At 38.3% G+C, this 27,804-nt stretch overlaps 2 protein-coding genes across 34 annotated transcripts in view; one reads left to right on the top strand and one right to left on the bottom strand.

The window, feature by feature from the left end:
• Positions 1-27,804, top strand: part of cnksr2a (connector enhancer of kinase suppressor of Ras 2a) — a 185,898-nt gene that overhangs the window by 131,056 nt on the left and 27,038 nt on the right. For 17 of the 33 annotated variants that reach the window (XR_015525043.1, XR_015525044.1, XR_015525045.1 and 14 more), the window contains 6 exons: positions 4,810-5,018; positions 19,090-19,138; positions 22,458-22,633; positions 23,282-23,355; positions 23,428-23,567; positions 26,529-26,632. Coding sequence is in view for 28 of the 33 variants with exons in the window: in XM_087309659.1 (XP_087165785.1) it covers positions 4,810-5,018; positions 19,090-19,138; positions 22,458-22,633; positions 23,282-23,355; positions 23,428-23,567; positions 26,529-26,632 (752 nt within the window). In the remaining 5 variants the exon portion in view is untranslated. The remainder of the gene's footprint in view (positions 1-4,809; positions 5,019-19,089; positions 19,139-22,457; positions 22,634-23,281; positions 23,356-23,427; positions 23,568-26,528; positions 26,633-27,804) is intronic. The other 16 variants (XR_015525046.1, XM_087309662.1, XM_087309660.1 and 13 more) reach the window with 3 other exon arrangements.
• LOC147838058 (uncharacterized) lies at positions 22,807-27,013 on the bottom strand. Its single transcript, XM_087309752.1, has 2 exons — positions 25,267-27,013; positions 22,807-25,217 (listed from the first exon to the last, which is right to left on the bottom strand). The coding sequence occupies exons 1-2, from the start codon at positions 25,741-25,743 to the stop codon at positions 25,188-25,190; spliced, it is 507 nt and encodes a 168-aa protein (XP_087165878.1). The 5' UTR covers positions 25,744-27,013; the 3' UTR covers positions 22,807-25,187.

The raw sequence follows: 27,804 nt of genomic DNA, 5'->3' as shown, positions 1-27,804 counted from the left end.
TGATTTACAGTTTTGACTGTTTATTTATGGTCATCTTTTAATGATAAAAATTCAACTGTGCATTTAATTAAAGAGACTATTACTAAAGTTTTTGTGTTGTGAAATAATATATTGGATAATAAGTTTAGTTTATTAATAAATAATAATAATTTCGAGAGGATCACATGCTTATGATTGACCACAGCTGGTCCCACATTAGATAACACATGAACTCACCATAAATAACCAGAATTTCTTACCCCAGTTATCTTCGCCTTGAAGAATCCCCCCTCTGACCCCCACTCCTCCCTCTTTTTTTCAGACACGACAGTCCAGTGATTAGCACTGTTGCCTCACAGCAAGAATGTCACTGGTTTAAAGTACAATCCACAACCCAAAAACACACAAAATAAATAATTTGACCATACTAAATTGGCACAATAGACGAGCCCTTAGTAAGCAGGATAGCACTCTATAAAGCAGGATAGCACTCTATAGCTATCCTTATAATCTGTCATTAGTCATTAACAAGTCCGGGAAGTTCTTGAGTTCTACCTGAGGTCAAACTCCTCTCTCGCTCTGCAAACAGGAGGGAGCCCAGAGCTCAAAGATCTTATAAGCTCAGGGCTTCTCCTGGGACGGCATGCCAAACATGCTTTATAATCAATCGTCGGCTAAGTATGAACTCTTGAAATAATATTTTACAGAGTAAGTCTATAAAATAAAAGAAAATGTACTAGCAATTTCTTACCAGGTCATAATTTACAACATCAAACCAGACAATAAATCATTTCAAACTGCTTTTAAGCATCAAAAGATGTTAGAGCAAAGATCAAAGTCTTAATAATAAAGTTAGGCAATAATAATATTAAAAACAAATCACAAAATACTGAAAATTGTTATTGTATAGATAATTTTTACAGTGTGCCTTAAATATATGAGCACTTAATTTGTGATAAGTAATATGCATTCTTGGATGACTTTAAAGATGATTTTTCAATATTTAGATTTTTTTTAAACCCTCAGATTCCAGATATTGTCAGATATTGATGTTATTCCTCATTCAAAATTGTCCTATTTTAATAAACGACACATCAATGGGGGAAAAATATTATTCTGCTTTCAGAGGATGCATAAATCTTAAATATACACTTATGACTGGTTTGTCACTTATGAGAATATAATAATATTTGTTAACCAAACGTTTTTCTTCTTCATAATAATAATTAATTCATTTATTTTCTTTTCCGCTTGTTCCCTTTATTAATCAGGGGTCGCCAAAGCAGAATGAACCACCAACTTATCCAGCATATGTTTTACGCAGCAGCAGCAGCAGCAGCACAACACTGGGAAACACATTCACACACATAAACTACAGCCAATTTAGTTTATTCACCTAGCTCTAGCTCATGTTTTTGGACTGTGGTATGAAACCACAGATCCTTTCGAATGTTCCAACATTTAATCTTGTAATGATTAAAAAATCATTAAAGTCATCTCTCTTAGGTGTAATTTGCTTTTAAATTTCAGTTTTAGCGATCTTCATATTGACAACTGCGCTCCCTTCGTAGTGCACTTTGAAAACATTTATGCCATTTTGAACACAGCCGTGGCTCATGGCGAAAGCTATAGGTGACCCAATAGGTGACCCATTATTTAAAAAGCGGAATTTACAGTACATTACGTCTCCAAAGCTTGTGAAAACAACAATATATAGCATACGTTAATGCTTTTAATTTATAGTAGGTTATTTATATATTTATATAAGAAATGTATCTGTGCTGTAGGCATATATGACATGTGTTGGTTAGAACATTTCTGCTGTGATTTGAATGTGTCCAATTGTAATAAATAAATAAACAATATCCTACTTAATAATAATAATAATAATAATAATAATAATAATAATAAAGTAATAATACTAATTATGGTGGCGCAGTAGGTAGTGCTGTCGCCTCCAGCAAGAAGGTCACTGGTTCGAGCCTTGACTGGGTCAGTTGGCGTTTCTGTGTGGAATTTGCATGTTCTCCCTGCGTCCGCGTGGGTTTCCGATTTCCCCCATAGACCAAAGACATGCAGTATAGGTGAATTGGGTAGGCTAAATTGTCTATAGTGGATGTGTGTGAATGATTGTGTGTGGATGTTTCCCAGAGATGGGTTGCGGCTGGAAGGGCATCTGCTGCGTAAAACGTGCTGGATAAGTTGGCGGTTCATTCCTCTGTAGCGACCGGGGATTATTAAAGGTACTAAGCCGAAAAGAAAATGAACAAATAATAATAATAATAATAATTATTATTATTATTATTATGAAGTAGGATTTATTTTCTTTTCCTAATAAATAGTCTACTGTAAATGACAAACATTGGCCTAATGATTTATATGAAGTGATTACACTAACCACTAAGTGGTTTTTATGCTTTAGAATATAATATTGCATATTCTCCATAATATTTGTAAAGGCGTGTGCATGTAAAACAATATAAATTGTACAAAAAAGGGATGGGGTTTTTCAAGAAGTAGTTACTCCACCCTGCTTAGAGCGTTATTATCAACGTTTTACGCTATAACTAACATGGTTCAAACGATGTATCTGCGACAAAGCAGCTGCGGTTTTGGGAAACACCCGTCACTACATCGTTCTTTTCCTAAACAATGCATCGAACTATGATAGTTCAGCTGCGAATTATGTCGTTGTTTGGGAAACTCACCCCAGGTAGATCCAATCCACTTCTCCCCATTACAAGCAGTTTTAAAAAGCTATTCAAACTGTATTCACTGCTCAAACATTTGCAGTCAATTAAAACTATGGTTAATAATGACTCTATGAGGTTGTCATTGAATTCATTTAGTAATTTAGCACCCATGGAGAGAGGTATAATGTTGGCTTTCTTGGGCTAATTGAAAACCATTATGGGTTGCACTGTTTTGTATAATTTGTGGAGGTTTAACAGTGCATCATGGGAGTCCAGCCAGGAAAGCATTGCAGTAGAAATGACAAGTGCTTACAGCATGCTCTGGTGTGGAAAGATCTGATCTTTCCAATGTAGTTGAGATCAAACCAGTGTACCCAGTCTAGCTGAATGTGTACATTTGCAAATCTGCCACCTCTTCAACTTTTCCATCAGAGTGAGTAAAAAAAAAAGGGAACTTCTTCTGGAAACATGCTGTTGCCATGGAAACCATGAGCTCCCCCGAGTGTTTTTCGTCCCATTGGCTGCTGCCGGGCGACGGTGGACTTGGGCGTTTGAGAAGGGGAAACCCGACAATGGCTGTGGTGCTTCCTTAATCAAAGGAAGAGTGCAAATCAGGGCTGCTGGGAGCCTGTTGCTTTTGGCTCGCTCGTATGGCTGTGACCAATGGGCTTGCTATGCACATTAGGCATGAATAAGCCTATAGAGTTTGATTGGATTCGACTGATTTGGGGAAGAGTGCACCGGCTTAAGGAGTGCTAATGATAGACCTCTATTGAGGGAATGAATCATTGCGATTGGCCGATTGAGGTTTGGAGTATTTCGAGGGCCGTTTGGGATGCTTGATTGATGGAATACTGATGCGAGCTTATTCAGTGATTTGACACAGCACCGCCTGGAAAACGGCCATGCTGCTTGAGAAGGACTGGCTGTGCTTGTGTAATTTTGATGTACTGCACATGCCAAACACAATCTTGAACGCTTGAACAACCATACAAAATGATAACACTGTTAGTTATGTTCTTAAAAGACAATTATTACACTAAATAAGAAAAAAAAAATCTGTTACAAGAAATAATAAATAAGGATGATGATACTAATAAAATAGGACCCTGAACCATAAAAACAGTCTGAAGTTATGCAGTATATAGGATATATTTGTGGCAATAGCCCAGAATACGTTCACTGTAAAAAAAGAAAAATAAATGAAGTCAGTCCATAATCAAAACATAATCTTTATTTCCTTTGCTTTTTCTTGTTCACTTAACTTTTGAAAACATCAGCTAAGCCGAACAAGATTATTAGTTTTGTGGAAAGGTGAACCGCTCTGTAATAAAAAGTTTTAAGTTGTGCCAATGGAAAATTTTGTGTTTGCAGAACTGGAATGCCTGACATTGAGTGAACAAAAAAACTCGACTTTTTTTTTTTAAATAATTTTTTCACCTTTAATTGATAAGACAGTAGAGAGAATAGACTGGAAAGCATGGGGAGAGGAGAGAGGGGAAGGATTGGCATAGGATCTCGAGACGAGGATCAAATTTGGGTCGCCGTGAACAAAGAAGTGCCATGTGTCAACACACTAACCACAACACCACTGGCACAGACATGTACTCAACTTTTGAAAACATCAGTTGCACTGACCTAAAATGTCTGAAGTTGAGTGAAAAAAAAACTCTTGTGAAAATTGCTACTAATTAATAATACATTATCAAAACAAACAAACAAGCATAGTGCAATTGAAAAACAAAACTAAAACAGAGACAAATGTTAACAATTTTTTAGACACAGAATTTATTAAACACAGGACAGGAGGTAAAACAATAACGATAAACATGGCAGGACCCAAGTGTCACCCAGTTCAATGATTATACTTCCCAGTGTTTTCAAATGGAATTGAAAAACATTGCATCATCATCATCATCATCATCACTATGAGATTGCACCCCAGTTGTCATGTTGTTTTAGCATAGTAGCATTTAATGTAGTTTTTTGAGGGTAATCTCATCCTATTCATGATCTATTCATCTGTGTACTTTTGCTTGGTGAAACTGCGACTCATATGTTAACCTGGTGCTGGCAATCTCCCCAGAACTAGTTTTATTAAATATACAGTATGGTTCCTTCCTTCTCTGTCTCTTAGAAAACTCTCTGTTGCGGTATGTAAGTGATGAAAAGGCTGCTGATCTGGCAGGACGGAGCATGAAGAGAGACACTGGAAAGCGTGGAAAGAAGAAGAGCGAGAAAAGCGGGAGCCCCACACACTACTCCCTCCTTCCCACCCTGCAAATGGAGGTGCTACGTCAGGAGTCCATGAACACGCCAAACCCAGACTCCACCTCTCTCTACCATGTGAGTAGCATGTTTTCTGTCAAAATCCTGTGAAAGGAGTTGCTTTTTTTGGCCATCTTGGCTTTATATGTTGTAGTGGTGCTAGAATATTCTGTTAATTGTACTGATAAACGGCAAAAAAAAGTATTTTTTTCAATGTATTTTTAAAAATATCTCAAAAATAACCTTTATTAAAAGTTTTTTTTGCTTCTATTCATGCATGGAGGCAAAAACAGACCAAAAGTGCCAGTAAAGGCATGCTACATTGAGCATGCTATATTCTGTCTGAAATGATTATATCCACAAAAGTTTTAATAAACACTTTTTGTTTAATAATGTATTTTTTTGATTTAATGGTTTTTAAGCAATAAATCAGGACACAGTTAAAAACATCCATTGGTAATAATTCCCATATTTTGTTCTGTTTATTTATATGACTATACTGTAGCTCCATACTGTATCTGCTCCATCAGCTTTTGTTTGATGTTGAGAAATTGAACAAAGTGATTTTCCTTGATGTTTTTAGTGATTTGAAGTGATACATTGTCTGGTCATGTGAATGACAGTACAAAAGCCATGGTTGTTTCACCAAATGGTGATTTCTGAACTCTTCCTAAGTTCAAATTTTAGTATTATGCTTGGAAATTCTTTCGTTTGTTTGCAAGTAAATGACAATATTTAAATTCAAAATTGTCAGTAGTTTTTTAGATTCAAAAATGTTTTCTGAAACTCATTCATTCATTCATTCATTTTTGGCTCAGTCCCTTTATTAATCTGGGGTCACCACAGCGTAATGAACTGCTAACCTATCCAGCACATGTTTTACGCAGCAAATGCCTTTCCAGCCCAACACTGGGACATTTTCTGAAATTAATAAAGCATAATAAATAAATAAAGCATAAATAATAATAATAATAATAATAAGCATCATCATCATAATTATAATAATAAAGATAAATAAATACATCCATATAAGCTGTCAATTTTATCGTGGTCTATACATGTATTTTTTTTTTTTTAGGTTGCAGGTCTGTAGGCAGGGCCAGTTTGGGTAGTTCGAAAGATCTACCCCCACCCCACTGGCAAAGGTCCAGAATTTGCCATTGGTCCAGAATTTGAGCCACTATTTGGCATCTGTCCTATTTTGACTTCTTTGCCATCATAAGTTTTGCAAATAACCAGGGGTCCGTTCTTCATACGTGGATTACTCAATTAGCTGGATTTGGATATTGACGATTTGACACGATCCAGGATCGTTTCGTTCTTCAAAGCTGATCCGAGAGTTGTTGTCATAGCAACAGTTCTGCTAGGTCAAACCTGATCGGGAGCAGGTTCAATTATTATAAACAGGATTAGATCGGCTCAGTTCAAGCAAAGATAATACAGAAAGTATGTTCTGAATTCTGATATTTTCTTACAGTAGTGGTTATACACTTGGGAAAATGGTACATATTTTTAAACTATATATATAAAGTTATAGTCATTAATAAAATAAGTAAAGTTATACATATTAATAAAACTTATGCAATCTGTACCATCGAAATGAAAGTACAAAGACCTGGTGGTGCAAAGAGAAAACTTTTTAGATCGCTTTAGTACAAATTGTGTATGATAGAAATGCAGAATATGTGACTTTTTTTAAAGCAATAATACATTAACGCAGTCATAAACATGTTTTGATAGTTAATAGTGATTTGAAGCTTCACAAAAGTTGCAGACACCTTTACCAATATCAAAATGCTTTTGTAAACAACCAGTTATTCTTTACCCCGATTAAAAAACGGCTACTATAATATAGACAATATTTTCTAAATTTAGAACTATATACACTGATATGCACTGAAATACATGATGAATACTCTTGACACAAGAGAGTGTAAAGCCTGCAGCTCACAACAAATGTGGAAGGTTATTGCGTGTCAAATTTAACAAACCGTTTCTGCTAATTTGATGTAATTTTGCTCACATGTATAATTGAATATTAATCAGATGATGTCATTACGCTGCTGTGCCGTCAGGCAATCGCTGCATAGCTGATCATGATTTCGAGGATCGATAGATCTGTCCTTCACAACACACGCAGCGATCTCAGATCAGTTTATCCAAACATTCTAATCTGATTCGCAAACTTGTTTGAAGAACCAAATTAGCGAGAGATCAGTTATCAAGATTAAAAGATCCAGGATCTCTCAAATCATCTTAGATCATTTAAGCGAGGTACGCAGAACGGACCCCAGGTTTTATTTTATTATAATGTTTACATTGTTTTTTTATTTAAATGGCCAAATTCTGACTGAGGAAAGCTGAATGTGCTGGCCAGTTTGTTATTGTTCTAATAAATGATAAAAGGCTATATTTTTTCTAATAATATACAGTACATCCGGAAAGTATTCATAGCGTTTTACAGCCTTATTCCAAAATGGATTAAATTCATTTATTTTCTCAATTCTACACAAAATACCCCATAATGACAATGTGGAAAAAGATTTTTTAAAATTGTTGCAAATTTTAAAAAATAAATAAACCTGAAAAATCACAAGTACATCAGCATTCACAGCCTATAAATTGAGCGTAGGTACATTCTTTTTCTAGGTACATTCTGTTTCCACTGATCATTCTTGAGATCTTTCAGCAGCTTAATTGGAGTTCACCTGTGGTAAATTCAGTAATTGGACATGATTTGAAAGGCATTTACGTTTGGTGTTGCGTTTGGAGAAAGTCAGACAACGCTCATCACCAGGCTAATACCATCCATAGTGGTGGCAGCATCATGCTGTGGGGATGTTTTTTCAGCAGCAGGAACTGTAAGACTTGTCAGGATAGAGGGAAAGATGAATGCAGCAATGTACAGAGACATCCTGAATGAAAACCTGCTTCAGAGTGCTCTTGATCTCAGACTCAGGCGATGGTTCATCTTTTTGCTGTCAAAGGTGTATCAACAAAGTATTGAGCAAAGGGCTGTGAATACTTGTGTAAATGTGATTTTTCAGGTTTTTTATTTAAAAAAAAATTTGCAACAATTTCAAAAAATAATTTCTTACATTGTCATTATGGTGTATTTTGTGTAGAAATTTGAGGAAATAAATTGATTTAATCCATTTAGGAATACGGCTGTAACCTAAATCATGTGGAAAAAGTGAAGTGCTATGAATACTCTCCTGATGCACAGATAGAAAAATATTTTATATATAGAAACAGTTTTTTCATATTTTTAAAAAATATATATTCTATATTTTTATATAATATAGAAAATATTTTTAGTACTTCAAAAATGTACCATCTGGCAAGCTAATCTAGCTAAAAAATAGTGCTTAAAATGTCACTTAATGGAGTATTTAAATGTCATAATTAAATAGAAAATGAGGTGAATAACTGCAAAACAAAAAGTCTGCTTTTTGAGAAAAAAGAACCACCCCTTTCACCAGGCTGGCTACCGCTTGGATTGTCACATAAAGACTGATTTTTTTTATTACAACAACAACAACACACACAAAAATCCAAATCACATTGCTAAACTGTGGAGTTAGAGTTGAAGTCAGAATTATTAGCCCCCTTTTTTTTTTTTTTTTCATCATTTTCTTTTCGGCGTAGTTTCTTTATTAATCAGGGGTTGCCACAGCGGGTTGAACAGCCAACTTATCCAGCACATTTTTACTCAGCGGATGCCCTTCAAGCTGCAACCCATCTTTGGGAAACATCCATACACACTCATTCACACTGATACACTACAGACAATTTAACCTACCCAATTCACCTGTACCACATGTTTTTGGACTGTGGGGGAAACCGGAGCACCCGGAGGAAACCCACGCAAACGCAGGGAGAACATGCAAACTCCACACAGAAACGCCAACTGACCCAGCCGAGGCTCGAACCAGCGACCTTCTTGTTGTGAGGCGACAGCACTACCTACTGCGCCACTGCATCACCTTTCTTTTTTTTTTTATATTTCCCAAATGATGTTTAACAGGGCAAGGACCTTTTAATACTTTTATTTTTGGAGAAAGTCTTATTTGTTTTATGTCGGCTAGAATAAAAGCAGTTTACATTTTTTTAAGAACCATTTTAAGGTAAAAAATTATTAGCCTCATTAAGCTATATTTATTTTCGATAGTCTGCAGAACAAACCATCGATAAACAATGACTTGCCTATTCACCCTAACTTGCCCAGTTAACCTAATTACCCTAGTTAAGCCTTTAAATGTCACTTAAACCTGTATAGAAGTGAAAAATATCTAGTCAAATATTATTTACTGTCATCATGTCAAAGATAAAAAAAAAATCAGTTATTAGAAATGAGATATTATAACTATTATATTTAGAAATGTGTTAAATATTATCTTCGTTAAACAGAAATTGGGGGAAAAAAATGGGGGGCTAATAATTCAGGGGGCGCTGATAATTCTGACTTCAACTGTAAATGACCTACATCAAAAGCTGACAAAGAAACAACATCATTTGCAACTGCATTAAAATAGTTGTTGATGTGACACTAGTGTAATGATGCTGAAAATGCCATCACAGAAATAAATAATATTTTATAGTGTGTTCAAATTTAAGAGTTATTTTAGTTAATTAATTCGTTTTTGTTTTTGTGCTGTCATTTAATCATCAGTTTGGCAAGGACTAGAGACATCCTTAAAGTATTTTAAAAAATTCTTCAGTGCCATCCCCAATTTTAAATGGTAAAAGTACAGTATATTAGCTTTGGTAGTACCTGCACCTTGTATCTGATGTCTTGGTAAGCTTCTTTCTCTCTAAAAGTGTCTTTCCTCCTCTTTTAAATGTCAGGCAGTCTAGATCAGGCTAAACTCTGAGTTTGTGAGGAAAATTGCACCACGTCTGTATACTTCTTTTATTTTCTGTTTCTCAAACAAAGAGTTCTTCTTCAAGGTCTGGCTGCTTCACTGGCTTTTTGCTGGATCAAGGTCTCTGTGATCACTGCAGGTAGAGTCTTGCATAAAGAGTTTTCATTGAATGCACCAGGTCATGGTGCGCAGAAGAAGAATGTATACTTACACCCACATGCTGGGCGAGTGTTTGTGAGTATGTGTGTATATAATGAGAGTGTTAGTCCTCTACCTTTAGTCAGCGTGGAGGTGTGTAGGAGTATGTGTGTGTGTGTGTGTGTGTGGGTAGGCGTTCTTAGTGAGACTAGCCATCCTGTGTGTGAAGTTATTAGGAGTGGAGGTGAGATCTGGCAGTCGTTTTAAAGAGCAAACTCGGCAGCCGATGTTCCCAGAATGCACACACACACACAATGACACAGCAATAACCACTTTCACACAAAGCAATAATCTAGAGAAAAGTGACTCGTTGTGGTGTGTCACAGTGTACATATGGATGCTGGGTAGGCAGATGGTGGTTCTGTCAGGTGGGCGGGGCTAAGTCAGGTTGTCATCTGTCACAGGGCATGTAGTGACGTGATTGGCTGAGCTCCATCTTGAACAGAGATATGATTGGCCAAGACTTGTCATGTGCTGTCTTCGTGTCAGTATGTTTTGGTTAAGTCTGTTAATTCTAGTTACAGTCTGTTAGTTTGTTAGTATTTTTTTTTTTCTCTAAAGGGATAGTTCAACCAAAAATGAAAATTCTGTCAACATTTACTCACCCATTACTTGTTTAAAACCTTTTGGAGTTCTGTTGAACACAAAATAAGATATTTTAAAAAATGCTGGTTGCTGGTACCCATTGAAGATCTTCTTTTTTGTGTTTTCAACAGAAGAAAGAAACTCATGAAGGTTTAAATGGTGCATTTTTATATTTTTGGGTAAACTATTCCTTTAAATGAAGTCTAATTATAGGTCTTTATGAGGACGAGTGAAAGGTGGCACTCTGAGATCCCAGCTGGGGTGTTACAGTCCTAGGTCAGAGTGACTTTCGCAGTGTAGCTTACCTGCGGCTTCTGTTTATAGACACCTTCAGCAGGGATGATGTATTTGTGTCCATGTGTCCTCTGACCTGAGGTGGGTTAAGCGGTGTGCAGGTGTTGGAGAACTCTGCTGACCAGTTCATCACCTTCATTTTGGACCACAACCAATGTGCTGATCTCAGCAATCTAACTATTTTTCAATCTGTTGCTAATGAACTTAACGAGAGACTCTAATATGTTTAATGTGCATAATCCATTCAGAATTTAATGTAAAAAGATAGAATGTAAAAAGAGTTTAAAGGCCGAAAAACATGAAAACTACGAGAGGAGAAGAGCAGTGTTGGGTAAAAAAGTAATATACTACAATTTTAGGCATATCTTAATCTTTAAAGAGCCCCTATTATACATGAAATAGGGTCATGTTTTGGTTGTAAAGGTCTCTAACAACAGTCTAATATGGATGCAAGGGTAAAAAAACACTTTTATGGTCTTATAATCTGGATTTACTTTTACCTAATTATCCCAGCGACTCCCATATGAATCGTTTAGTCATTCATTTGTTCCCAAACCCCTCCTTGGCGCGAAGCTAATCTGCACTGATTGGACCGATGACAGCCTGCTGCGATTGGTCAACAATGACAGCCTTCAGCGCGAGACGGAATGAAATGCCCAGCAGCTAATCAACAATATTAAAGTAGTCACAGTGCATACACGCTCGATAGTGTAAGGCGTGGGTTTTGGCTGCAAGTGGCGGAATGTAAATACAGACGATGGACTTCAAAATACAAACAACTAACTATTTTATTGAGCAAAAACTCCAAGAACTGGCGAGGAGATCTCCTAGCTTTACACCAATCATTCAAAAACAGAGAATGCACTTTCGGGTTCAGGGCGGTGTGATTGCCGTTTTTTCTAGAGTGCCAGTTCAGCTTGCTGAACAACTCACCTCGAACCTGAGCTGAACTATTTTGGAACTTGACCATTGCATGTGTGTAGGAACAGCTGAACGGTCCATAAACAAAGCGGCACGCGTCGCGTTTTCAGCGTTTCTTTACAGGCGATATGAGAATATAAAGAGTTAACCTGATACAGTACACGCGGTTACAAGTAACCAAACACAACTAAATACATAATTTGCAAGCTAGAGTAAACACGGCAACAATTTTAATCGCACGTACTTACACTTGTGAAATGGAGGAAGAAACTGATCCATGATGCACTGATCCATGTCCTGACAGTCTTTACTGATCCTTCCTTTAACAAACGGCCGATGAAGTCTTCTTTGTAAGCATATAGTTTCCATAAGCACTCGAACTGCTCAAGGCTGGGCTATAATGCTGAGGTTTCATCTTTGGGTAGAGACAGTCAAAAATATCCGTCTGCACAGCGTGACTTCATTCGACTGGCGCGCGTGTGTGTGGCTTTTTTCTGTGTTAGTGGGCGGGGCCACAGGTTTCAAATCTCCTGGGTTTGCGCGCGCAACTACTTGTGTTTAAGCCTTAGCTGGATATTTCACTTAGAGCTGTGTTACACACTACGTGGAAGGGCATTTTAAAAAACGCATAATATGGGCTCTTAAAAAAACAAACGACAACACATACTTTAACATTACTAATGTTAAAGTACACTTACTGGCCAGTTTATTAGGTACACCTTACTAGTGCCGAAGTGGACTCCCTTTTACCTTCACAACTGCCTTAATCCTTCATTGCATATATTCAACAAGGTACTGGAAATATTCCTTATGCTGTGTTCACACCAGATGTACGCACGGATAAATCGTGCTATTCGCACATAAATAGACGTGTGAACATTTTGAGTTAACGCGGTTCATTTGCACATCAAATTCTCTTCATTTGTGCGTCAAATTCACTTCACAATAGATGTGAATTCACTTCATCGGCTTGGCTTTTGTCTGCATGGTCACTCTAGCTTGGCTGACATGGATTTTAATGAGATAATAGCTGTGTTTATGTGCTTTAGGACTGAAAACAGAAAAATGGATTCGATTCATTTGGAGCAGTGTCTGAGTACACTAGATCCATTCTGAGGTGCACCGAACTCTGTGAGTTCATCAACTCCTCCAGAAACTGTACCTGAATGATGGGAGCTTTCAGCGGTGCTTCTGACTGAGCCCAGCCTAGTTTTATGAACTTTTGTCCAGTGTTGGCAGGAGAATTTCCCCCCCACAGCAGGCGCTATGTTATAATCATGCCCCTACAAGAGAAAGCTCCTGATTGGTCTGCTGAAATTCAGATTTTCTAACTCGCATCATTCATGCAAACTGATCAAATCGCGGAGCTTCATTCGTGCAAATCGCGTCATTCACTCCGCCTCATTTGTGTGTATTGTGCCACACGATGTCTGTTCACATCTTTGCATTGACTGAACATGTGAATTACTCACGCTTGATACTTCCGCGTCTGGTGTGAACGCAGCATTAGAGTTTTTGGTCCATATTAACGTGATAGCATCAGGCAGTTGCTGCAGATTTGTCAACTGCACATCCATGATGCAAATCTCTCGTTCCACCACATCTCAAAGGTGCTTGCATTGAGTTCTGGTGACTGTGGAGGCCATTTAAATACAGTGAACTCATTGTCATGTTCCTGAAAGCAGTCTGAGATGATTCATCAAGGGATTTGCAGCCACAGAACTGCCACTCGCTTGATATTTTCTCTTTTTTGGACCATTCTCTGTAAACCCTAGAGACAGTTGTGCATGAAAATCCGAAGGATGAGCAGTTTCTGAAATACTTAGACTAGTCTGGAACCAACAACCATTCCACATTCAAAGTCACTTAAATCACCTTTCTTCTCCATTCTGATGCCCGTTTTGAAATGCAGCAGATCATCTTGATAATGTCTACATGCCTTAATGCAGGGATGTCAAACTCAATTCCTGGAGGGCTGCAGCTCTGCACAGTTTTGTTTCAACCCTAACTAAACACAGCTGATCAAACTAATTGAGTCCTTCAGGCTTGTTTGAAACCTACAGGTAAGTGTGTTAAAGCAGGGTTGGAACTTAACTGTGCAGGGCTAAGGCCCTCCAAGAATTGAGTTTGACATTAATGACATTAACATTAACCCTGCCTTAATGCATTGAGTTGCTGTCATGTGATTGGCTGATTGCAATTTGCTTTAACAAGCAGTTGGTCAGGTGTACCTAATAAAGTGGCCGGTAAGTGTATGTTATTTTTGTGTTGTTGTTTTTTTAAGGCTTAAGATTGCAATATATTACCCTTTTTACTTAAAACTGGACAAGACACAGTAAAGTGACAAGATAATCTAGGATTAAGAAAAGGAAGACAAATTTAGAGCAAGAAAAGGTCTGAGGTGAAAAAAGAGGACATCCAAAGTGATAAAAAAAGAACAAAAGAGAATACACAGGAAGAATATCGAGATGATTTGAGAAGAGGCAATAAAGGAAGGAGAGAGAGAATGGTAATATTGGAGTAAAATTAGAAAAGAAGGTCATATGAGATAAAACAGGAGTAGGATGCCAGATGAGAAGATGCTATTAGATGATGCAATAAAAGCCCAAGCTGTATGGTACGAATTTAATAAGGTTGCTTCTGTTGGTGTGCGCGGTGTAACTGCATCAGCTTCTATTGTTTACAATCGGGGGTTTATTGCCTGCGTTGCAGTCTGATAAGAGAGCTGCAGTTTGTCTGAACCATGCCAGCACCCTGACTTCATACTCAAGGAGAACGCTCACTCACTCAACAGCATTTTGCCTGACTGACAAAACACTTTAGATACAGCCCAATGCCTCCAGTCCTGTTCATTTGGGCATTCTTGACGTCATCACATCATTTGAAACCAAAACAAAACCAACAAATCCATCCAGAGAAGGTGCTACTTACCCACAGGTTTGTTTTAAATATAACAAATGGGGTTAATGCATATGCTTTGCGGCAATCACATCTAGCATATGTCAGTTGTTGAGATCGCAGTGGAAGAGGTTTGTGTACCATATGCCATGTGAACTGGGAGCCTGTGGTGCCATGTGGCATTCAGTTGTAGCCTGATGGCAAGTCATAGCATGCCCTGTAGAACGATTTGTTACTAAACAATAGAAGAGAGACCCAGATAACCTCTTTTATGAGAGACACCCACAATATTACGTGTTTTCAGACTTGAAACCCAGGTTCATTCTTAAGTAGGCCAGAGCTGTGTGAGTAAATCTGACTCCCTTGATCTCAAAAGGTCTAGCAACAAAACTTTTAGTTTTGTGGGTTAGTTTGCCCCCCTCACATCCTGGTTTAAATCCTAGTCACAGTGAGTCATGTAGAACTAGGTTATATTGGTCCTGTGAATCGGATGGAGCCAGCTAGTCAGAGATATGCGAATAAACTTCACTCCCCTGGTTGTAGACTTTAGTGTCCTTGTTAGTGTACGGTACCTGATGCACATCTCGTGTTCAGGTTTTGTCGGATTTGCTCCGGGTGTGTTTTCTGTTCTTCATCCAAGTTGCTTCATGCAGTCTCCAACATTTACACTCATTCATGAAACATAAGCAGAGTGAATTCCAGTGTAAGCCCATAAGGGAATGTTCCTACACAGGAAAGGTTTCATGAATGATTGAAAGGAATTGTTCTGCTCATGGTCTCATGTTCTCAGTTGCAGTCCATCCCCTACACGTTTTCCCCTACACAAGTTTTGATGTCACTTGGGGGTCAGTAGAGCTATTATGAGTTAGCAAGATGAATTAGCATGAGGGCATCCCCTCTATTATGTTACCACCCTCTGCTTACCTTATCCCTGCTTTGCTTTGAAATATATGCTGTGTCATTGTATGTGTTTGTGTGTGTGTGTGTGTGTGTGTGTGTGTGTGTGTGTATGTATATATATATGTATATATATATATATATATATATATATATATATATATATATATATATATATATATATATATATATATATATATGTGTGTGTGTATTGCTCTTTCCTTTTGGTTGATTCATGTCTAGGTACTGAAACCTCAGGGAAGTTTGTTTTACTCCCTGTCTAAGTGTTCATCACAACTTGCCTCAGTTCACACAGCAATTGCGATTCACACCTTCTGGAAGGAGATTCCCACAGAGCTTGGGAGGGAGTCACTTTGAAGTGTGTCAGATAAAATGCTGGGAAAACCACCATTTTTTGTCTGTCGTTTTACATTGTTGAGATTCGTTTTATAGGATTTGGAGGTAAAAGGAAGATGGATTTTTGAGGACTCAGAAAGGGAAGAAAACCATCCTTCAAGAAATAGGACCCTACCATACACCAGGCGCAATAAGGCGCAAGACGTGTTTCCACAACGTGTTGCTATTTTCAGATCAACGCAACAGCAATTTTCCCATTCTCCTTCACGTTGTTTAAATAGCAAATCCATTTGCGCCACTTTGTGGACTCATGGGTGTTTCGGTCTAGAAAAGAGGTGTATTGTTAAGGCGCGTTGTTAGCGCTTTGCTATTTTGAGGAACTAAAATAGACTGAGGGCTTAGAGCAGGTCTAAAGTCTAGTGCAGAGCGTGTTAGTTGTGTGTCTCGCTTACACATTGCTTAAAACACACAGGATGTACAGCAACACGCAAATATCTTTACCAATGATAAAGAATTAAAGAATTTAAAAAAAAAAAATATATATATATATATATATATATATATATATATATATATATATATATATATATATATATATATATATATATATATATATATATATTACTTTCCATATAAATATAAAAACCACTGCCTCCATGCCTTATTCATCTCAGGGGGGCTTTTTTTTAGTTTATTCATGACAATTTGTTTTGGTATAATGTTATTATTAGTTGTAGTATTACTTATTAAATGCATATTTATATTTGTTTTATTAAAAACAAGCTTAGATTTGTTCACCTGTCAGGTTTTGGACCGTATAGGGCATAGCATGTGTCTATACATGGATATAACTCAGTTGTTTGACCACACTTTGTTATTATTGTTCATTTATTCTTTTGCTGAAAATTAGAACTGAATTTAGAAATAGTTTTGAAACAAATCTTTGTGCTTAACAAACTACACATTTCCTCATCTATGAAAGAGTGAAAGTGAAAGTGAAAGGAAAGGCTGAATGGAGGAGGCTCATTCTCTCATTCCCGTACTGCAGATAGTCTGTTTAAAAGTTTTCTCTTAGCTAGTGAAGCGTTTAGTTTTTCCACTTACAAAGTCTGCCATGTAAATAGCAAATGCGCCATGGCACGACGCAACTGACTCTTAAAAGGAATGAGAAATGAGACTCTGAATGATTTAATTCCAAAACACACCTATAACTCATTAAGAGAATGAGCTCAACCCTGTTAGACCATGCACCGCGGCACAGAGCCTATTTTCCATCCTTAAAATAGCAAAAATGGATTCAGATATGCCCCTAATGCTTTTGTGCCCTGTGCTTCAAACTTTGCGACTAGATCATTAAAATAGAGCCCATAGACTCAATAGACTGATTTCACATGGCCGCCATTTTAAAAGCCAAATCAAGGCTGTGGTGGGAAGAAACCCAGAAGTATCGACTGAAGTCACACAGGAACGTCGAGTACCTAGCTGGATATCTTATCAGCCAAGAGTGACACAAATGTATAATTTAACCACCTTGAAAGTGACCTGAAGCTCCAATCTTAATGGATATTGAAAATAAAAAGTGATATCGGACCGAATTTTTAGCTAAGTTAAGTTAGTTAAGGGAAATTGCACTAGTTAGCTAACATTTTCTTTCCCAAACACACACTTTAGATGCCATTTATCAAACTCAAGTTAATGAACTGAATCTTTCACTATATTAGACTTGTCATGATACTGAATTTCGGTTGCAATCTGTACTGAATTTTAAAAAAATGTATTATTGAGCACGTTCAGTGTTCAACAGAAATGGCCGTGAAGGTCATCAGTTCACTGCACTTCACCCATGTTTACCAAATGCAAACACAGATGAGCGATTTGCTGATGACTCGACTGATCTTCGCGGCTATGAAACGTTTCACTTTCCCCAGATCTGTTCTTGCACTTGGTGAAGAGTGGTGAACTGATGACCTTCACGGCCAATCACAGTCATTTCTGCTGAGCACTAGTGAATTCTATGACCAATCAGTGGTGTTTAAGAACGCGCTTAAATGTTAGCAGGAAATGGACTTTTTAAAAATTTCAGTACTGGAACAACACTATTACAGACAACACGAGGGTGTGCTTAAGAGGACTGCATTGTTTTATCACTCACCTGGTTACCTAGGCTGAAGCAGGAAAGCATCCCCACGGTGTTTACCTAGTGTCATGAACTGAGACATAGGAGGACAAAATAAAGAGATTGTGATGTTGTTTCATGCCTAATATGCATGTAATTGTTTAAAGTAAGCTGAACTGAATGATATTAAAGTGATGTTTACACCATATCTGCACTTTGAAATCGCAGCAACAGCTGGAGGTTTGTAGTCCACAGCATGTTGTTGGAATGTTTACAGTGCTGATCCTAAACTTCCAGGTTTCTTCCCACCGCAGCCTTGCTTTCATTTTTTCAGCCATGAGGATGAATAGAATCATGAGATAACCAAAACTCTGACCGCAGTATTACCAAAGAACCGATGAGGCTGAAGAGAAATAGACAAAGAAATAAAAACACTGCTTGACTGAGTTTCAAAGCATGTTCCATTAATCAATTTCAGCTACTCATCTCGGACAGCATGCAGCTTCTCTCCTCAGGCACATATCAATAAATCAATTAGTAAGATGTTAGTTAGCGTTTTCTTTCAGTCAGTAATGCTGCTGCTAATCTGTTAGCTTTGCAACACGTTTAGCTCTAATTCAAAGGCCAGGCTTGCAGGAAGTTTCCTCATGGAAGGGAATTGCCACAGGGCTCGAATCATAAATATGCACTCAGTCTGGGCGAGCTGATCCAAGAAATACTGCTCAATAAACACACGGGCCAAGGATGTTAGAAATCTTATTTATTTTCTCTCTGAGCTTCTTCCGCCTTCCTTTCTCCATGGGTGTTTCGCACTCGTGCTCAAATGTCACCTCCGATTTTAATTTGTAGTACATTGGATTGATGCTCACCGATTGTTATGTTCACACATTTGCTTCCACTCGGGAGGATTTGATGATTTGGCCGATAACATGGCCATGGAGACATTTTGTTTTGCTTCCTCCTGTTGTATTTTTCACTGTTTCTTCATTTTTTTAGTAAATATCTTCTGCTTTCACAGACATTCCAGGGATCCTCTCTGCTATCAAAGACCAAGAAAAAGAGTAAAGGTGATCACTTATCTTCCTTTTTTCCTCATGTTTGGTAACATCTTGTTTGGTAATACACTGCCTGACAAGTCTTGTCATGTATTCAAGTTTTAGGAACAGTAAATAATAACTTGACTTCTAGGTGATCATTTGATATTAGAAGTGACTATCAGTCTTAAAGGCAAAGGCCTCTAGATTACACTTATTTTACCAAAATGAAATATGATCATGCTTGATTTTTATTTATTTAATTAGGACAGCAAGGTCTGACTTTGCTAAGACAAAAGTTATGTCACTTAACACAAATAATGTACAGTATAGAATATAAACCCATGATGCAGTGGAAAATGTATTAATATTGTGTATGACTCCCATGAGCTTGAAGGACTGCATCCATACATCTCTGCAATGAGTCAAATAACTTATTGATAAAGTCATATAGAATGGCAAAGAAAGAGTTCTTGCAGAATTCCCAGAGTTCATCAATATTCTTTGGATTCATCTTCAATGCCTCCTTCATCTTACCCCAGACATGCTTAATAATGTTCATGTCTGGTGACTGGGCTGGCCAACCCTGGAGCACCTTGACCTTTTTTGCTTTCAGGAACTCTGATGTGGAGGCTGAAGTATGAGAAGTAGTGCTATCCTGCTGAAGAATTTCCCCTCTCCTGTAGTTTGTAATGTAATGGGCAGCACAAATGTCTTGATACCTTAGGCTGTTGATGTTGCCATCCACTCTGCAGATCTCTCCCACACCCCCGTACTTAATGTAAACCCAAACCATGATTTTTCCTTCACCAAACTTGATTGATATTTGTGAGAATCTTTGGTCCAAGCGAGTTCCAATAGGTTTACTGCAGTATTTGTGATGATTGGGATGCAGTTCAACAGGTGATTCATCTGAAAAATCTACCTTCTGCCACTTTTCCAAATTGTCAACTAGAAGTCAAGTTATTATTTGTTGCTCTTACAACTAGGATCGACGACAAGACATTTGTCAGGTAGTGTACATTATAAATATACTTTCTATCATACAGCATTGCTTAAATTGAACCTCTACAGTTCCAACACTATTATGACAGAACAATACATAACACATCTTTGCAAAAATGGTAAAAAAATAAATAAATAAAATCACAAACCAATGTTCAATATAAATGAAATATAGTCAAGCAATCGATATATTCCAGAAATCATTTCTATTCAAAAGTCTTGGATCTTCTGCCCACTCACCCCCTCACATTTATAATTGTTCTAATAAAGCAAAAAGCCATAAGAGGCTGTGCCGTTTTTCTATGAGTAAGAGGTAAGCCTTAGTCATGACACAAAGTGGAGGTTGTTTATAGCTGCTGTGGAATATAGCAATATGGCTTTTTATAGGAACTGTTCTCCCATGAAAATTGTTATTTATTCGCCTGTATATTGTGTTCCTGATGCACAAGACTTTCTCTCGTCAGATGAACACAAAATGAGATGGTCTCATTGCTTTCTTTTCCATGCTATTAAATGGATTTTTGCCTAAAGAATGATAAAAAATAGTACAAAAAGGGTTCATATGACTGTTCTTTAGGTAATGTTCTGAAGTCATTATCTTCTGAAGTCATTATCATATCTGTTTATTATTTATATCATATCTGGAAACCCATTGATGATATTTAGTAGCCTTAACTAATATGTACTTGCATAAAAATACAATGTACTTATTGTGTTCTAAATATATTGTAGTGGTTTTGAGGTGGTATACTGGTAGGGTTAGGGACAGGTTTGGAGGGATGGGTTAGTTCAAGGTGTAAGGGATGGTCAACAGTGTAACTAGAAAAGTAAAATTTGTAGACAAACTTTATGGTGGCCTGAGAAAGCCTAGTTCGTTTGAAACAGTTGGCATAGAGAGCAAACTACATAAATGTTAGCATGTTTCTAGAATACTAAGGCGTTGCTAGGGTGTTCTGAGTGGTTGCTAGGTGATTGCTAGGGTGTTCCAGGTCGAGATACCTACATACATGTATATGTTAGCATAGTTTTAGTATGGATTGGCATGTTTCTTGCTAGGTGATTGATAGGCTGTTCTGAGTGGTTGCTAAGATGTTGCTAGGTGGTTGCAAGGGTGTTCTGAGTGGTTGCTAAGGTGTTGCTAAGCAGTTGCTAGGGTGTTCTAGACTGTTGCTAAGGTGTTGCTAGGCAGTTGCTAGGGTGTTCTGAGTGATTGCTAGGGAGTTGCTAAGGCATTGCTAGGGTGTTTTGACTGGTTGCTAGGCAGTTGCTAAGATGTTCTGGCTGGTTGCTAGGCAGTTGCTTAATCATTTGATAGGTGGTTTCTAGGGTGTTTCAGATTGTTGCTAATGTGTTGCTAGGAGGTTGCTACGGTGTTTTGAGCGGTTGCTAAGCAGTTGCCAGGGTGTTCTAGACGGTTGCTAAGGTGTTGCTAGGCAGTTGCTATGGTGTTCTGAGTAAATGTTAGGGAGTTGCTAAGGCATTGCTAGGGTATTTTGAGTGGTTGCTAAAGCATTGCTAGGCAGTTGCTATGGTGTTCTGAGTGGTTGCTAGGCAGTAGCCAAGACATTGCTGGGGTGTAGCAGGTTGTTGCTAAGGTGTTGTTATGGTGTTCTGAGTGGTTGCTAAGGCATTGTTATGCAGTTGCTAGGGTGTTCTGACAGTGTTAACAAGAACTAAACTCATAAAGAGGTGATATAAAGCCATTTGTGGTTAGTTCTTGTTAACTTATGGCCATATGGTTGCTAAGGCATTGCTAGGCTGTTATTAAGGTGTTCGGAGGGGTTGATAGGCAATTGCTGGGGTGTTCCAGGTCATTTCTAAGGTGTTGCTAGGTGGTTGCTAGGGTGTTCTGAGTGGTCGCTAAGGGGTTGCTTAAGGTGTTCTATGGGATTGTTATGGTGTTGTTAGGTGGTTGCTAGGGTGTTCTGAGTGACTGCTAGGCAGTTGCTAAGGCATTGCTTGGGTCTTCTGAGTGGTTGCTAGGCGATTGCTAGGTTGTTGCTATGTGGTTGCTAGGGTGTTCTGAGTGGTTGATAGGTGGTTACTAAGGCGTTGCTATTTGGTTGCTAGGGTGTTGTATGAGTGGGTTTAAGGGTGGGTTAAAGTGTAAGAGATGGTCAACAGTAAAATTAAAGGAGTACAGAAGTAAATATATGCAAGTATTTAATCAATCATTTGTACAACGTAAAAACATCTATCTACAAAAGTAAGTACATATTAATTAAGGTCACTTAATATAAAGTGAGACTTTTTACTGTAGCCTTTTTACAGTTTTTAACCATTAAATTTACTGCCATTTTGTACAGTTTACCAGGTTATAAATACATACTGTGGTTTTGTTTTCCAGCAGCTCCACTGTCCTCCATCAGCAAGAGAAGAATCTCCTGTAAAGACCTGGGTCGTGGAGACTGTGAGGGCTGGCTGTGGAAGAAAAAGGACGCAAAGAGCTATTTCTCGCAGAAATGGAAGAAGTACTGGTTCGTTCTGAAGGATGCCTGCTTGTATTGGTACATGAACGAAGAGGTGAGAGTGTGTGGCTGCGTCGGGCCAATACAGTTGTCTTTGTTGTTTCTCATATCCACCGGCGCAGCAGAAAGCGTATCGATCTAGAGATGAGACTTTAATTGGTGCCGGCTTTACCCTCTTGTGCGGAGCAAGATTAATGCTCATCTACCACAACAAAACACTCTTCTGCACACGCCGTTGCTGTAATGAAGATAAGAAACTTCTCTGAAACAAACACTCCCATTCTTGTTCCCTCGCTTCCCGTGCTTTTGATTAATTACCCTCAATGTCTTCGCCTTTTTATCGTGGCTTGGGCGCAGGATATGCCTGCCGTTCTGGGGGTTTCAGAGGGGAGGGGAGGGTTCTACTCGGCCTGGTTTTGGTCCACCGAGAGTCCGGCTTTACTATAATTGATGATCTTCTACTGTGTGGGTTTTGTAAACACAGACAGGCTTACAGAGAGCTGCAACAATTTATGCTTTTCATTTATTTATGCAGAGCTCCCGTCAGCAGCACTGTGCAATTTAGAGCTGGGGGGAAAAAAGTAATGGAATGGACCAAGAAAGAGAGAATGTAACCCTTAATGAGGACGTAATGACATTACAGAAGAGTTTAAGTGGGGTGAGGTTCACCCAATCCACTCACTTTGTTGTGTCAACTTTTTAGGATGAGAAGGCTGAGGGTTTTGTTAGCCTTCCAGAATTCAAGATCGACAGAGCCAGTGAATGCCGGAAAAAATAGTGAGTACCTTTACAAACTTTAAAGTTATGTGATGTTACCTGGTGAATTCTTATTGTTCTTTCACTCCCTAGTGCGTTTAAAGCATGCCATCCCAAAATCAAGAGCTTCTACTTCGCAGCGGACGGTGTGGACGATATGAACAGATGGTTGAGTCGCCTCAACATGGCGGCCGCCGGCTATGCAGAAAGAGAGCGAATCCGTCAGGAACATGGTAAGAATTCAGGTAGTCCCAAGAACTTTGTATACCCCAATTGCAAAAGTAAGCTGCTTTCAGTGTAATTGAGTCATTTTTTTATTATAATTTTTTTAATGGGCATGGAAAACCTATTAGATGGGTTAAAATAATTTAATCACAGCTTTAAAAAAGCATTGCAAACCCAAGGTAAGCTCATACTCTTAAAAAGTTAATAATTTCAACCCAATTTGGGGTAAAATCAAGAAAAAACTAACAGCTGGGTTTATTTTTAAATGTCCCTTAAAATTAAAGTAAAGTTTTTTAGATGTTAGTATCAGTATTGTTAGTTTTTAGGATATCTATTAGCTTGTGTGCTCCCAAACAGTGACAAAATGTGTTTAGAAGATATAAAACTGACAAAAACATGTAAAGCTTGTAGTATGTCACTTACACCTAAATGGACCAATGGTTTTAATCCATGCCTAATCAAATTATAACCAATCTAATGCTCTCTAGTATATGACATGCTCCGCCCCCCATGCTCCGTCTAGACGCTTCTCATTTGCTTTTCATTTGGTATGCTTGAGCTCAGCCTCTTCCACTGGCAGAGCTATGACAAAACAAAACGTTATTAGCAGTTTTTTTAAAGGGGAGGAGCTACAGTATGTCCCACCCTCTTTTTATGTTTTGCTTGAAATTACATCAAACATCGAATTAAATGCACATTTCAAAGCACTTCACTGGACCTTTAAAATAAATTTATAAAACGGAATATACAGTAGTCAACCATTTGGGTTTGTCTATATTTTACTCAGTGTGGAATTAAATAACCCAGCATTTTTTAAAGTTGCTGGGTTATCATCACAACAAGAACTACAACATTCATTCTATGAAAAATTTAAAAACACTACCTAAATCTTTTTTACAATTTTTATTCCATAAATTGCACAATGGGAAAATAAAAGCCAAAAAAGCAACACAGGCTCATTGTGGACACTGCAGGTGCCCCTGTCTACATTTCTGGAGAGTGCGATTTATGTAGCCAGAGTTACATCGGAATGATGCTACGTTGTGGTATGATGATGTCCACGGTTTCTGTTCCTTTTTGCGATACCAGCTGACCGTTTACCTCCGTGTGGACTGCTTTTCCAGTGTTGCCAGTTTGCCCAATAGCTAGCCTCATACGTCGGCAGACTTGGTACGTGGAGCGGAGTTGACTGGGTTTGAGTCCGGTGAAAACGGTTCCAGAAAAAGTAAAAGAAATTAAGCAAATAAATAAACAGCAGGGTGAAAACATGGTAAACTCCCGCAACCGCAACAATTTTTTTCTAGATTGCTTTTGAAAACACTATCGCTTTGGTTTATGTAGGGCTTAATAGGCAGGGCACCTCATTTTACCGATCCCTCTCCTCACACGCACCCCCGCTCTTCACTTTCATCGGCAATTTCCCCACCATCTTTGTCCATGACTGCCCAACCCTCTTCATCCATGACTCCCCAACCATCTTCGTCTATGACTCCCCAACCATTTTTATCCATGACTCCCCAACCCTTTTTTATCCATGACTCCCCAACCCTCTTCGTCTATGACTCCCCAACCCTCTTCGTCCATGACTCCCCAACCCTTTTTATCCATGACTCCCCAACCCTCTTTTTCTATGACTCCCCAACCCTCTTTCTCCATGACTCCACAACCCTCTTCGTCCATGACTCCTCAACCCTTTTTATCCATGACTCCCCAACCCTTTTTATCCATGACTCCCCAACCCTCTTTTTCTATGACTCCCCAACCCTCTTCCTCCATGACTCCCCAACCCTCTTCGTCCATGACTCCCCAACCCTTTTTATCCATGACTCCCCAACCCTCTTTTTTTATGACTCCCCAACCCTCTTCCTCCATGACTCCCCAACCCTCTTCGTCCATGACTCCCCAACCCTTTTTATCCATGACTCCCCAACCCTCTTCCTCCATGACTCCCCAACCCTCTTCGTCCATGACTCCAAAACCCTTTTTATCCATGACTCCCCAACCCTCTTCGTCTATGACTCCCCAACCCTTTTTATCCATGACTCCCCAACCCTCTTCTTCTATGACTCCCCAACCCTCTTCCTCCATGACTCCCCAACCCTCTTTGTCCATGACTCCCCAACCCTTTTTATCCATGACTCCCCAACCCTTTTTATCCATGACTCCCCAACCCTTTTTATCCATGACTCCCCAACCCTCTTCAACTGCGACACCCCTACCCCGCCCTTCACTTTTGTCCGCTGCACCTCTCCCTGCTCTGGTAACAAGCCTCGTTACCCCGATCTATTCCAGGACCTCGTAATTTACAAATTAAGCACTGGGTTTAGGAAATGGGGTGGGTGGGTCAGTCAGTCAGTCAGCAATTCCGACAGCAAGCTTCCCTTGTCGGCTGAAGTGTATACTGTGCCTTCTAGTGGATTTAAGCAAAAGGAGGATGTGTGAGAGAAATTTGAGATCATCAAAAAGTGTACACAGTGGCCTCTGGTGGATTAGCAAAAAAAAAAAAAGGGGTGAGCAGATGTACCTTCGGTTATATATTTCACAGTCTCCAGAAGTTAATGTAGACCTGGGTACGTACAGTATCTGCGATGAGCCTGGGTTGCAGAAAAGAAGGAAATGAGTCCTGTGACCTATGTACAACAAGCTGATAGACACAAATAAGTTATGCCCTTCTAGCGGATCATGCTACATACTAAGTTTCTCCAAAACATATTCATCCTTTTATCATTCAAAATTAGCCACTAATAAGAATTCAAAATGCTTTGTAAGTGTCTGACTCCTTTAGACGTCTTAAAATTAACCTTTCTTCTCCTGCTTTTGACATCACACCACAGTTGCAGACCTAGAGCAGCTCCTCACGGGAAAACCTACACATGATCTCAGAGGCTATAATTTAATAATTGTTTATTTTATGGAAATGTTTTGCAACAAGCTAATGACTCCCTGCATTCCCCTTCATCCCCTTCCAGCAGACTACTGGAGTGAAAGTGATCATGAAGACAATGAGACGCCCTCGACGCCCAAGCAAGACAGCCCACCACCCCCTTATGACACATACCCACGGCCACCCTCAGTGAGTCAGCATCCAGCACACACACACACACAAACATAAACATGGCTCTTCTCGTTGTGTAATCCCACACAATGGCACGGCTTTATCATGCTTGACATTTGGCATTGGTAAAAGAGCTGTTTTGTAGTACCGTCCCTCAGACCTGGCCTTACCACGTCACTGCATGTGTGTGTGTGTGTGAATGAGTCAGACCACCTCATCTAAAAGCCCACTGTTGAGATGTGCTGAGATTGAGTCTTATCTCTAAGTCTCTCTACATATCTTTCAGTCTTTGTGAGTCACTGCTACTGTCGCTGATAGACAGTATCTGATATCGATTTCCTTTTTGGTGAGTCTCTCAAAATCTATCAAGGATCGAGTGATCACGCGATATTTCAATCCAAAGAATTTTTAAAAATACAAAAATTGCTTCTCATTACTATAAATTAAAAATGAGGTTTGATGTAAATTATATTTCACTGTAAATTAAAATATATTTAAGAAGAGAAATCAGTTTAGAACATTCAGATTTTTTTTTTAAATTTTTATTGTCATTTATACTGAATGTCAATGGCTGTTTTTCCAGCATTCTTCAGTATATTATCCTAATTTACATTTTTGGGTGAACTGCCACTTTAAATCCCAGTCAATCGTCAATGATAAATAATTACAGTATAAAGATGATCAGGATAAACAGATCGGTTTCGGACGCAGCCTATATGTACACAACAGCTTAACCTTGTTATTTTGAGTAATGTAATAATAAAGTGCATCACTTGTAAAGCTGCTTTGGAGCAATTATTATGAAAGCACTTTATAAAATAAGCTTGAATTATGACAATTCTCATTAGCATTAAATATGTGATATTTCAAGTAATCATTTTAAATACTGAATATATTAAAAATAATAAATAGAAAAAAAAAGATATAACTTCTGTTGACCAAATCTGGGGGAACAAAAACTTTTAGAATCATTTAGATTTTTTGCCTCTTTTATTTTCATTTCTTTTATTTCAATTACTATGATGTAAGGAGAAACAGATGTTATAAAATACTATAAAGTAAAAATCATACTCAAAATTAAACTAAAAATGTATTTGCTTAAAAACATCTTGTGTTTAGAATAATGATTTGATGGGTATAAAAAAAGGTTCCTTTATTTAATGCAGGCATCAAAATGGAACATCTTCATG

Source organism: Danio rerio, chromosome 24 (assembly GCF_052040795.2).
Source record: "Danio rerio strain M-AB ecotype USA chromosome 24, GRCz13ab, whole genome shotgun sequence".
NCBI classification, from domain to species: domain Eukaryota; kingdom Metazoa; phylum Chordata; class Actinopteri; order Cypriniformes; family Danionidae; genus Danio; species Danio rerio.
The sequence above is the reverse complement of the archived record's forward strand: the minus strand, read 5'-3'. Positions and strand labels throughout refer to the sequence as shown.